Genomic DNA, 14276 nt, shown 5'->3' with positions numbered 1-14276 from the left:
TGGCCAATTTTGTCTGTACTCATTTACATAATCAGTAAATGTATGATACCTAGTATTTATAGATTATTTTCAGATTTTACATCTCAGAGTTTAATGGCATTTTGTTGCAGTATGAATGGTTGCTAAATGGAAAAAGACAAACTTTTGCATGTGTGAAAAGCAGGTGTGGTACATTTACCAGTAAATGCAATCCAACAATTTTACTGCAATTTATCAGGTAGCATGTATGAAAAGGGCTGATGTGTGATAAGAGGAAGAGAGGTACAGTGAGAGCAGAGAAAGAACAAGTAATCCATCCATATCCATCCATCCATCCAGTCTGTTTGTTTGTCTGTCTTACTACCTGTCGTGTCTGTCTAGCTATTTATTGTTCTTCACTGTCCCTTTCTAACACTCTCATTTGTCTTTTCCTTGCTCACCTTTACCATATTTTGCCACATTTTCAGATGTCATACCGAATGACAAGTCAAACGAAGAAGCCTTTTTGTCATGTGCTGATGCACCAGAGTTCCCGTCATGCTGCATTCTTCAATATAATTACAGCACTGTAATATTAATATCACCTGCTTTGTTCCTTTCATATCTGCATCATTAAAACGAAACCTCTCTTTATACACAGTTTGGGTCTGTTTCAAAACCTAGTGAGCTGCCTTGCGTATAAAGATGCCTTCTAAGGTGTCCTAAATGAGATGGAACCTCGGAAGAGACCGATATGCAACGCTCTTCATAGGCAGCAAATAGCACAAAAATCACACCACGTACTAAAGACTTGACTGACTCTCAACTAATTTCAATAGAGTATGGCATTAACATGTTGCTATAAGCTAAAGATAAGCCTGTCAGACTCCACTAAAATACATAGCACACTCAAAATATTATTAAAAATAGTTCAATTACATTTAATTATTTTCTTCTATATATTTTGGTATTCAATATTTACATTACATATATTAGAAAGTTATGATATGATACTATTGTATTTTATAAGTATAATAGTAATATACTTATTAGTAAAAATATATTATATGTGTATTTATTGTCAATATTTCACTTGCCTCATCTGCCCTCTTGGTTTTACTTTTTTAAATGAGCTCATTACAGTACATTCTGTGATTACCAAGGGATACATGCAATGCAATGTTGCCTTAGAATTTGGCTCAAAAGAGGCATCTTAGGAGGCAGCATAATTATGTTGCCTACTTTTGGAACAGCCTTTGTGTCAGGAGGATACCTATACCTTAATATTCTGCCTTAGTAAGCAACACACTAAGTTTTGGAACAGATCTTTTGAATGCAGCACAACACTGAATAACATCTGCCAAGGTGTGTTGCTCTTACCCTGAGGTCATGGTTTGAACAGTGTTGTGTTTTGGACTTTGTGATTATTATAAACTAAATCAAAGGGTGGTCACACCTACAAGCAGTCTGGCAGTAGTACCGATCTCTGCAGCTGGGTGAAAAAAAATATTGATCAGAGATGTTAGTAGATTGAAGGTCTTTAGAGAAATTCTTAATTTTTCAATACAAATTTATATTCACTCACAGACTTGATCCAGGCAACCCAGGACTCCAATGTCAATATTCCTCAGATGGCAGATACCCTCTTTGAGAGAGCGGGAAATGCCAGCTGGATTGTGGTCTTCAAGGCTTTGGTCACCACTCACCACCTGATGGTCAATGGCAATGAGGTGAGGTGCAGTTCCTTGTTTGCTCTGCAGAAGCAAGCAGTTGATTACTGCAATATTATTTATGTATTATTAGATAATCTGGTTTTAAGCCTAAATCATAATGTTTTGAATTGAAATTATTATTTCAACTGCCAGTTGCTGGCAGTTCAGTCACGAGTGGCAGCCTGTGGTGTCAATATTGTGCGGAAGTGTAATACCATCTTTACAGTTTCTCCCACCTTTTTCTCTTAGTTTCAGCTATTAAAGGACTAGTTTGCCCTGTAAATAAATTAAGCCAAATCCTATTAGCATATATGGCAATATTAACATCATTAAGTTTAAACACATGTTTAAAACAGTGGACAAACTTTCTATTGTATCCAAAGCTGAGAGAAATTTTTACCTTACTTCACAGACTTTATTCAGACACAAAATATCTTAAATGGCTTAATAGTAAAACTTAAAAAGTAGTTTAAAAGCTTAGCCCCAAATTGCGCTTATTGATTCTGGCTTGGGATGCAGATGTTTGCAGTTTTGAAAGACAGCAATGCAAGGTCTGTATAATATTTACTTACTGTATCAACAGCGTTGTTTAAGGATAAGACTAAAACAAATGTTTCTGGAAGCTTCCCTTGAATTTTAACGGTTTTCCGAGGAGCTATCTAGGGAGCTGGCCACCTATTGCATTCAAAGCGTCACTCACTTCCACTTATCACTGTTATCACACCCATCAGGTTTTACAAAGGAGCAGAGACAGACAGACAGGCAGATGTTCCGATCTCCTCTCTGAAAACACAGTTTACTCTTTCAGACAAGGCTGGTGCTCTATGGAGACAGGGACATTGGAGAGTGAAAAGGCAGATGGCAGAGTAAGGCAGATTAAGATAATGAGAGAGAAAAATGGAGGAGAAAATGAAGGAGAATGGAGGAGCACAGAGCGTAAGAGGCACAGAGATGAACAGATAGTGATGGAGAAATGCAGAAATGGAGAAGTTTAATGGAACATTTTATTAAAATTGCTTGGTTGAAGTGTGTGTGCAAATGTATTATAAATGACATTCAGTGACAAATACTGTATGCTGGCTGAATTCGTGTCAAGGTCCTGCTGTCGTTTTCTATTTTGTGATAATGACTGACTGGCGGCATATTATCTGGCTTATTAGACAGCTACTTATCAAATAAATAAATATATAGACATGACATTTTGATTTCAGTTGAAATGATTTTATTATCTTACTTGTAGATTAGCTTAAAGCTTCCAATAAGAAAAATAGTCCATTACAATGTAGAAAACAATAGGTCCAGCAACAAGATGAACACTGTTACAGAATTACATTGATTTAGATGTTATTATAAATCTGAAATCCAAGTTTTTATGTACCAATTTGTCTAACATATTCCTTCATCTATTTTAAGTTCTCTCTTATCCAGCTGTTTTTGTCTCTTATGGGTTCCTTGGTCCTCTGAATAATGTTGTTGTTTTCTTACTTTAACTAGGGACTCCTGAACTTCTAGCGATCAATCAATGGTTTTCTGCTCACCATATATATTAAAAAGAATATAGAAGTCCTTCAAGGCATTTTTTTATACAGTCATAGCTAACTGATCGTTTTCAGTTGCAAAATGGTGCTATTAGCTATTCTAACGTGTATTGTATGAAAAGAGAGAGACTGCAGAACGATATGAGGGACATGAAAGTAGCACTGGTATGTTGCCACGGACAACAGTAAAATATACAATTTAAAGTCATTATATAAAAATATTTTACTTCTGAATGCAGTGAATAACCTGCCAAAATCAAGTATTCCAAACAGTCAAACAGAGTTGATTACTATTAAATTCCCTTTTATTCTGCTGAATGCCACAGATGCGTTCAGGGAAAATATGCTATAACTTATAATATATAGTTGATGAGCTCACTGCCCAATATTCTAATTGAAGTGTGCTGTTAAATTATGAATGTGACCTGCCAGTACCTACCATACTGCTTTGTCTGAGGGGACAGATGTGCTGCTTCACGATTTCCCTCCTAATGTCTGATTCGTTATTGTGGAAGAGAAATAAATGAGAACAAAAGTGCAGCTGCTACTCAGGCATGAAGTGATTAGCCATTTATACTAACACTCTGAAGATAAAGAGCATGGCCTTTATATTTCAATTTCATGGATGTTTGCTCTTTAGGTGGATAACATCAGAACATGTGATTTCACATGAGGGAAATATTTACCCATCATGCCCATTGACACACTGGGAGGGCATGGGCTTATTGTGACTGAAATAAAATGTGTTTAAATTTGGTTTAGGTTCATATGCTCATATGACCTTTTCCCCAACTGAAACAGTAAAGATGTTACTTTACAAATGTTAAATCTCTTTTTCAGTTGAAATTTGGCTTGATTTAATAATAATTTGAACCGGGACCCCCTTCCACGCTAAACATAAAGACTAATATAAAGAGCTTCTATGTTTTTTAAAAAAGGTTTTTGCTTGTTTTCCTTTCTTTCTTTTTTTTTGGCTCATCTTGCCTAGGGCAACAAGTGAGTCAGAACTGCTTCTGGTGCCCCCATAAAAATAGGTGTATGACGCTTGAGCTTTTTACATACTCAGGTTTGCTTTGTCTCTTCATTGAATTCTTAGAATTAGAGGTTGTAGCTTTGTACACAGAGCTCAGTTTTCTGTTTAGAGATTTGTTTTAGTGAAAAGAATATGTAATAAATTACTTTTTGCTGCCCTTTTGTTTTTCCACTGTTCTTGTTTGCCAGTAAGTTTTTAGTTTATAAATGTCATTTTAAATTCATTCTGTACTTACTATGTGCCAGTCTTGTTAAAGCCTCTGTTGTTATATTCAGATTTAACAACAATTAAATTTGATTGTGAAAACGATTTGCAATTTCTCCCACTCACTGCTTTATTATGGTTTATAAGTGATTACTCAAGAGCTGATGATATTGAATTTTTTTCAAATGGGTTTTGGACTGCAGTTATCTTATGCATTTCTCTTGAATGAGACTATCATAACACATTGTTGGTCAATTCTTGTCTAAACTTACATTTTATAATATGAGGACAGTATTTTAAATATTGTGTGTCTTCTGCATTAAAACAGCATTAAATCTGAATTAGAATGATTCCATGTAAACTGGAAATATACTCATAAATATGTTAGTACGTTTTAAAACCCACCTTGTGAATTTTGATGCATTTGAAAAGGTTACATTTTGGTCTTTTTTCAGAAATTCGTCCAGTTCTTGGCCTCCAGGAGCACCCTTTTCAATCTTAGTAATTTTTTGGACAAAACTGGCTCTCATGGTGAGTCATTTTATTTGTGCAGTGCTAACTGACAATTAGTATTAGCATGCCCTATGAAAATGAAAATGACTTAATCATTTAATGATCAGAATACAACAGCCAGACAAAATCTCTATGACAAAACTAAAAACACTATTGAAAATCACTGGAGTAATAATTAATAGCTCTGTATGTCAATTTCACAGTTTTCAGATTTATAACAGATTTAAATCAGTTTTGATTTTCAATGTTCCATTGACTATGTTACTGTTATAGAGCACACATTTTTTGGAATTATGTATTCATAACAATTAAACTGCACTTTGAGGTAGTAATATTAAACATTTTTGATTTATAAAGTATTTTCCTTTCAGGTTACGACATGTCAACATTTATTAGGCGATACAGCAAGTACCTGAACGAGAAGGCTTTTTCCTACAGACAGATGGCTTTTGACTTTGGCCGAGTGAAGAAAGGGTAAATCAGGTCTCCATAAAACCACCTATTCGTCTGTGCTGTATGACTGAACCCTAGACTTAACAAATGTGCCTAGTCCATTGAAGCGCTACCGAGCTGTAACATATTTGATTGGAATGCTGGGAAATCTAAACAACCTCTTGTTCTGGAAAAGAGCCTTGTGGTAATTGCAGAGCGGGGTGGGGTTTTACCAGATTCCCTTCTCCCTTGGTACCTTTGTGCATTTCTGCGTGTGTGTTTGCAAAACTAAACTCTTTTTATAAGTAAAGAAGGACATTACTCAGAGGCTGTCTTGTGTTGGCAACCAATGTCTCACTGCAGACACAATGTTAGAGCTACAGCATACAGATTAGCTGATTTAGCCATCTTATACATTCCTCACACAGTGACAGGTCACTGCTTTTGCCTCGAACACACACATACAATGACACATTCAGAGGTGATCTAGACCTCTAGATAAAAAAAAAAAATCAATACTCTGATGAGTAGATCTCTCTGATGATTTAATAATAAATGAATAACTTATACTAATTTAATGACATCAAACAATATTATTTGAATAAATGTAGTTACATTTAGTTAATCCTAAGTGATTTATGTTGATGCTACTTAAAAGTAAGCAAAAGTGAAAATTAGGTCATCATTTACTCAGTCTAATGCTGTTCCAAACCTTAGGCAGAATGGCAATCATTCATTTTCATTGTATGGAAAAAAAAGTGAACAGTGACCGAGACTAACATACTGCCATACTGTCTATAACAAGTTTTACAACCCTGGATAAAACAACATGAGGAGCAAGTTTGAGAGTGAGTCTGGCCGTGTTCTCAGATTAACTTAAAAGCAATGCTCATGTTCTCGTTGGCCATATTTCACTTAAGCTATTATACATTTATTTGTGCTGTTATATATAGTATATTTGCACTTATATATTCTTAACTTAACAGTTGCATTTGTTTGAAACCCAAGGTTTGTTATTATATGACTTCTTTGGATTATGTTCAATTATATATAAAATGTTATTTTTGTGTGAATGTGTGTTTATTAGTGCTGATGGTGTGATGAGAACAATGTCTACAGACAAGCTGTTGAAAGGCATGCCCACACTGCAGAGTCAGATCGACGCTTTGCTGGAGTTTGATGTGAGTCTACCTACTGTCATGATCATCGGCTGTATTAACAATCAATGCTGTTACACAATACAGAAACGTGGTCACACTGGCATTTTAATTATGTTTTCACAATTTGAAACATAATAGAGTCTGTATTTAATGTTCAGTACAGCTTTTTTGTCGGTCAAATAACTGGAAACTGGTGACAGGAGTTTCTTTGGCCCCTAAAGTCTTTCTTTGTTCTTTCAGGTTCATCCAAAAGATCTTGTCAACGGAGTAATCAACTCTAGCTTCCTGTTGCTCTTCAAAGATCTGATCAAGTTGTACGCCTGCTACAATGACGGGATCATTAATCTCTTAGGCAAGACTGTTTTTATCAAATGAAATTGAATTAGGGATGTTGTTTTCAGACCGCAAAGACCAGGTATAGTATAGCACAACAACAACAATGTGACTTGTGTAATATTTCCTTGTTCGTTTTTAGAGAAATTTTTCCAGATGAAAAAAGGGCAATGCAAAGACGCATTGGAAATTTACAAAAGATTCTTGACAAGAATGACCAGGGTCTCAGAGTTCCTTAAAACTGCTGAGGTAAAGCATATATTTAATATCATTGCTTTGATAATAAAATGTTCCAGTATTCCGTGAAGATTTAATTGGTTCCCCAACTAACAATCAGTTCCTAGAACGTCCTAGGAATGTTAGTTTGTGGTTTAAAAAAATAAAAACCTAAAAAGAACAGTCCTTGAACGTTAGGAATTGGTTACCAAAAAAAATTAAAAAATAAAATGGGAACCATACTCTAATGTTTGTGGGAACGCTCTATTTATTTGGTCAGAAGCTAGTTCAAATAACCTCACCTTTTTCTCCCAACAGCAAGTTGGAATCGACAAAAATGATATACCCGAACTTACCCAGGTAAGGCTATATTTAGATTGCATTTTCAATCTTTTCATTTCATTCTTCATGATGTCGACACACTCTCTGTTCACAGCAGTACTAACAATGCATGTCAGTGTTGTGGTGTTGTTTTAACATGATGTTGCATGTGTTGTATACTTAGCCTACAAATTCCCTAAATCCAGGCATTTTAGCCAGTTGAGCCAGTTGAACTTTCCAGGCTGTTGGGCCAGACACAGACATCCATGCGCTACATATAACAGGTCATTCTTGTCTCATTGTGGGGCATTTCTCAGTAGGGGGCTTGTTCCAGGGATCCATTCTGTCACCTGTGCAGCCTGACAGAACTGACAGATTCTGTATCCTGTCTTCTTATTTCAGCGGTGCAGAAAGATCACACAGGCTGAGAGTGTGAGTAGTGTGTGGTGCATTCCACAGGAGTCAGCAAAAGTCAATCCTCATGAGCAAATTGTACAAGAAATCTAGTTTTAGAGTCAACTTGGATGTGACTGAAGGATCATGAGCGGAGTAGCAGCAATGCTTGCGGTCTGAGGCCAAAGATTAAAGCTGCAGCCACATTTGCATCTTAGTAAAGCTGAGGAACTGTACAGAATAGAGTTTCCACAATCATTAGTGTCCCTTTCAATACATAGAACTAAATGCATTGCCTGTTGGCAATTGTATATATTTAAAAAATATATATTTTTTTTTTTCTTCACAAAATTACTCACAAATAGACCATATTCTGAGTTAACAATATTTAATTTGACACAAATGAAAATTAGGCTGTGAGGAATAGATGTACTGTCTGTTAAAAGTGTTTTTACTGCATAAAGGTCACATCTATTTTTATCAATTTTTTATTCAAATTTTTTACCCGAGGTCACATGTATTTTTTATCCACTAGAATTATTTTGCAAATACATATTTAGAATGAGCAACACCAAAGTACACAACAGTACAACTTATTGAACACTATATCTATCCTCCACAGCCTCGTTTTCACATTAAATATGGAGGTCCATAGAGTGTCAGAATGACATGTTTCCTGTTTTGGATGAACAAAACTGGAAAACAACATCTTTTGATACACATCAACAAAGCAGAATAACAAGCTCATTAACCCAATTTTCAGGCAAAATAAAAAAGCTATTTTACCAAGCCTTTAACAAACTTGCAAACTCTATAAAACAGAAGACTCTTATGGTTTTGCCGTTGTGGAAGCTCTGTTGAGGTTAGGAGAGTTTTTTTATACTGGCAAAAAGGGGGGAGATGGTGGGACAATGGCTTGCTATGAATGCATGCTCTGTGTGATGTCAGGACAGGAGTGGTTGGCTTTTTGGATTAGAGGCGGAGTGCAGGCCATGCTGGAGGGAGTCGTGCATGACGGTGGTTGTATTTGGGCTTTGTCCTGGGATGCACAGCTGTGTAGTAAATTACATTGTGTACTAAGGTTCTTTTCTCCAATGAATTTCAAGATTCTCCCTTACACCCTATTTACAGTAAAACGCATAGGATCACTGGAATCAATTTATAGCTGCATTGGCTGTTAAATTGGTTGCATATGTGATGACTCATCGATACCATAGTGATCAAGTGTGCACGTCATCACTGTCAAAACAGAATTGTTTACTTAGGGACCATTTGTTTTTGCTTCTATGGCTGAAGAAATATGAAACTGGGCTTTAATTTACAAAGGCTTGGCCCATTCATTAAATTCTGAATCAAAGCAGCCCCTTCCACTCTGTGGAGGAAAAAAATGAATACACAAATAAGCAAATAAATAAATACAAATATTTGTGCTTAAATAAATATATAAATAATGTGTCAGAAGATATACAAATAAATAAATACAAATATAAATGCACCCATCAATGCAAAAATAATACAATATTGTAAAAATAATAAAAATTGTAAAGTTAATTAATTCTTTCTTTAATAATTCATTTATTTCTGTTTGTAGTTCAGTATTTATTATTCCTTAACACAACAGGCCAATGAGAGGACTGTAAAGCAGCCGTTCAAACTATCACAGTCAAACTATCAAGTGGTCCATGTCAAATGTAGCTATTAACTGCCCCAAATCATCTATGCATGCATCCACTCTGAAGAGTATAATCAGCAGATAACATAGTTATTAATTTAACCGTGTCAGAGAGCAGCAATTGCAGTCAATGATGAGGCAATGGAGTCATAAATTCTGCCTACTGATGTTAATTAACATCCTCTCATTAGCATATTGCGTGAAGGAATAATAAAAATGGATCTACACTACACTACTGGTCAAAAGTTTTGAAACACTTATTCTTTATTTAAAACCTTTTTTCATCACATGTTAGTATAATAGTAAAGTCATCAGTACTATGGAATAGCATAAATGGAACTATAGAAATTATGTTGTGACTAAACAAAATCCAAAATAAATCAAAACTGTGTTCTTCAAAGTAGTCACCCTTTGCCTAGAATTTGCAGAAATGTACTCTTGACATTTTCTCAACCAACTTCTTGAGGTATCACCCTGGGATGCTTTTTAAACTGTATTGAAGGAGTTCCCATCTATGTCGGGCACTTATTGGCTGCTTTTCTCTATTATTTGGTCCAAGTCATCATTTTTTTTATTATTATATTTTTGTTTTATAATGAAATAAATTAATATAGTGGCACAATTATACTGTACATATAGAAATCAGTGAATGATTAAAGACATTTAGAAATATATAATTAAAAATCAACTTTCAATTTTGCATTTCCTTTTACATTTTTGCATTTCCCCAATCATTTACATATGTTTTATATTGCATTATTTTTGCAGTGATGGGTGCATTTATTTATTTATTTGTATATATCATTGCACATTTCATTATTTATATATGTATTTATGCACGAATATGTGGATTTATTTATTTATTAATTGTTTTGTGAATGTATCTATTATTTTTGCAGGTTTCGTCCTCCATATCACACACTGCAATACAGACTGATCCTTTATTTCATTAAATGGATGCTCATGTTTTAGTCAGAATCAAAAGAATTGTTTTCATCACAAATGTTGTTTTCAGTTAGGTTTTTGTTCTACGATGTATAAACACTCTAACATGTCGCTATGCTAGAGTTCTCTTTTCAGGAACATAGCAACACACACTGTTGAAAGATCACTGTCAGAATGGTTGTAAGCACATGTAATTAAAGGATTAATTGTATACAAATTAATCTCCATTATACCTTTGTGTGTGACAGTCTGTGTATACGAGAGAGAAGGAGTGAGAGAGAAATAAATAAATGGAAATGGAGGTGAGAGATGGAGAATGCCTCAGGTTGGTGTATATCAAGTAGCTCTGGCCAACACTTCAGCCCATTTCCCCAATTCTCAGAAGCAGAGCTCAAGCCACCAATCTGTCTGCTAGGATCCCAGTGCAATTGTGTATGAGAGTGCTGGTATAAAGGCCTGGTTTAGCTGCCACTACTGCCATTGTCATTGCCATTATTGTATGAATTATCATACTGTGTTTCTTTGACGAACAGTCATACATTATATACATATATGTTAATACCTATATGTCTTCTGTTCTCACAGACAGATAAATAATGGTGACATCACACAAAACAACTACTTGCAACAAAACAACATAAATAATACTACAAAAGAACTAAAACCTCTATGAATTTGTAACAGGGGGTTCAAATTATAAAGGAGGAGGTGGAAACCGGCTGAAAAGTCAAAGTAATATTTAATGTAAAATTAAAACTTAGACACAAAACACAAATGCACACACGACAGCTGCGTGTGGCTCTCTCTCTCTCTCTCTCTCTCTCTCTCAAACTGTCACATCCGGCTGAATTTATCCCTCTCCTTGGCTGATTAGCCCTCCTCCTCGTCACACTCCTCGCTCCTTAGCCTCAGGCCCGGGAAGCCCCGGCATAATGTACAACCCCCCCTCTTTCTGCCCCTTTTCCCCATCTCTCCTGGGAGGGAGACAAGGGGAGGGAAAAAGGAGAGAGAGAGAGAGAGAGAGAGAGAGAGAGAGAGAGAGAGAGAGAGAAAAAAAAGCACGCCGGTTCCCAGACATGCTGTCGCCTGGTCCTCCACCTTCTGGCAGATGACAGTCACTCCTCCCCAGGTGGAGAGAAGCGAGTCCTCCGATCACTGGCGGATGGAACGCCCCTCCGTGTTCTAGCGGCCGGTAGCGAGCCCCTCCGACCCTGGCAGCGGCTCCACCACTCCAGGCGGCCGGCAACGAGCCCCTACTCCCCTCACAGATGGAGGCCATTCCTCCACGTCCAGGCATCTGGTAGCGACTCCTCCATCTCCCGGTGGACGGTCGGGGCTGCTCCTTTGGGTGACACTCCACAACAGCACATCCCCCCTCCTTTCTGGGTTGCAGCACCAATGTAACAGGGGGGTTAAAATGGAAAAGGTGGAGGTGGGAACCGGCTGAACAGTCAAAGTAATATTTAATGTAAAATGAAAACATAAAAATAGAAAAAACCAACACACAAACGTCAGCTGCATGTGGCTCTCTCTCTCTCTCTCTAGTCACGGCCTGGCCCCGCCCTCCTCTTTGTCACAGAATTCTTAATAACAACTATTTAAATGTACACAAAAATTCCCTTTGACAAGGAAACATAATTCAATAATTAAAGTCAAGGGATTATGGGTATTTCCCATACCCTATATTTTGTACTCAATCGTTTGAGTTATTAACATTTAAAATCTTAAGTCTATATATTTTTTAAATACAGTAAATAAGTTCAAGGAACATATATATTTGAGTTATGAGCCCAAAACTTGACATTTCATGTAACGCTTTATTAAGACAACTTGATTTTTACAGTAATGACAACATTAGTGTTTACAGTGCAGAATTGCACTGTAAAGTTCCCATGTAGCTGGAATAGTATAGAAGCTATTACAGAAGAAAGAGACAGACAAGAAAAGTTTTTTTTTTATAATTATTATTAAATAATTAAAATGTTAGTGCAATTAGGATGGACTGCATGAGCTTGTGGAAGAGATGTGTGTTCAGTTGGTTCTTAAATGCTGATATAGTTTCACCAGATCGGGTGGAGGTTGGAAACTCATTCCACCACACAGGAACAGAGAAAGTGGCTGTATCATAGGACAGTGGAAATAAAGGCTTATTTAATAACCACAAAAATAACTATATATTTTTTTAATTGTCTGATTTGTTTGGCCTATAAAGCTGTAACTGCATGCCATTTTTACCCATGAGATACACCCACCTGCGTCTATGTGTGATGTCTGGCCAATAATGTGCTCTGAAATCTCTCTGCTGTGCCGGAATGCATGACTAAGCATGTCTGGTGTATGTCTGTAAACCCGAATTTAAGAAATAGGTCTCCCAAGAATGAAAATTATCTTATTATTTACTCACCCTTGTGTCTTCCAAAACCATATGCTGTGTTTTTTTTATTATACAAAAAATTTGAAAATTGAAGCCATATAAAACTTTGTGTGACACAGATTGTGATCTGTTTAATCTTCGGAGAACTATTCCTTTAAATAGGCCTACTATTAAAGGTATAGTTCACCCCAACATTAAAATGATCTCATAATTTACTCACCATCATTCCATCCTAGATGTGTATGGCTTTCTTTCTTTTGCAGAACACAAATGGAGATTTAAGAAGAGTATTTCAGCTCTGTGGGTCCATACATTGCAAGTGAAAGGTGGCCACCAATAGAGATATTTTTCTAAAAATCTAATTTTATGTTCAGCAGATGAAAGGCAGTCATACACATCTGGGATGGCCTGAGCATGAGTAAATGATGAAACAAGTTTTATTTTTTAGTGAACTATCCCTTTAACTTGGAATGGCTTGCATATTAACTTTGTTGTCTTTTTTAGCTCAGTTATAGTTGTTTTCCCTCTACTTCTTTTATCTTAATTTAGTATTAGCAGCTTGACTGTCTTTTTGTGTTTACGCTCTGAAACATTGTCCTTAGTGGTAGGCCACTGTAACAAAACTTTGTTTTGTGGTTTGCAGGCCCCTGAGAGTCTGCTGGAATCTCTGGAGACACATCTCAACACGCTAGAGGGGAGAAAAGTGTAAGTTAGACTACATTAAAGGATTAGTTTACCCCAACATTTTTATTCTACCATTATTTACTAACCCTTATGTCTTTTCCAAATCTGTATGACTTTCCTTCTTCTGTGGAATATATAATGAGGTATTAGGCAGAAAGACTCAGTCTCAGTCTTCATTCACTTTCATTGTACTTTTGTGTTCAATGAAAGAAAGTCATGCAGGTTAGGAACTACATGAGGGTGATTAAATGATGACAGACAAACTATCCCTTTAATTGAAGTCTCTTTGCTCTGTGTTCATAAGTAAATATTTTCTTCTGATAAGAATAAAAAATAAACTATACAAAAATAAAATTGTCCATTCTTTGCTTTGTGTTAACAGTGATGAGTAAGTATTTCTGTATTGTATGCCAGAATTAATTTTTATGTCAAACAGGATTATATTTACATACTGTAATGGTTGTGTTTTTGTCATTGTGGGGTTCACAATTCTATGGAAAAGAAGGTTGAATTTCAGTTTTAATGTTACATTTAAAAATGCTGAAGTTCCCACTGTCTATAGAATGAACATGAATGTTAAATTCACATTGTAAATGCTGAAACAGAATTAACTTAGCATGCTTACATAACTTAAACAGACTTGGTCAATTGGTCAATGTGAATTTTATGTATTTTGTTCCTGATAGTGTCATGATACATGTGTATTCCCAATATCCCCAATGCACATTGTTAATACTGTATTTTATATTGATTTGAAAGAGATGCTGTATATTTTGGTACTGGATAAT

The 14276-nt window shown here is 35.9% G+C and overlaps 1 protein-coding gene across 1 annotated transcript in view; it reads left to right on the top strand.

Moving 5' to 3' along the window:
* Positions 1-14276, top strand: part of LOC127657959 (clathrin coat assembly protein AP180-like) — a 53829-nt gene that overhangs the window by 13528 nt on the left and 26025 nt on the right. The window contains exons 2-10 of the mRNA XM_052146996.1: positions 1546-1688; positions 4901-4976; positions 5330-5432; positions 6478-6571; positions 6791-6902; positions 7026-7132; positions 7418-7459; positions 13448-13509; positions 13871-13876. Of these exons, the coding sequence (XP_052002956.1) occupies positions 1546-1688; positions 4901-4976; positions 5330-5432; positions 6478-6571; positions 6791-6902; positions 7026-7132; positions 7418-7459; positions 13448-13509; positions 13871-13876 (745 nt within the window). The remainder of the gene's footprint in view (positions 1-1545; positions 1689-4900; positions 4977-5329; positions 5433-6477; positions 6572-6790; positions 6903-7025; positions 7133-7417; positions 7460-13447; positions 13510-13870; positions 13877-14276) is intronic.

This window comes from Xyrauchen texanus, chromosome 17 (genome assembly GCF_025860055.1).
Source record: "Xyrauchen texanus isolate HMW12.3.18 chromosome 17, RBS_HiC_50CHRs, whole genome shotgun sequence".
Classification (NCBI taxonomy): Eukaryota; Metazoa; Chordata; class Actinopteri; order Cypriniformes; family Catostomidae; genus Xyrauchen; species Xyrauchen texanus.
This window is presented reverse-complemented; position numbering and strand designations above follow the sequence as displayed.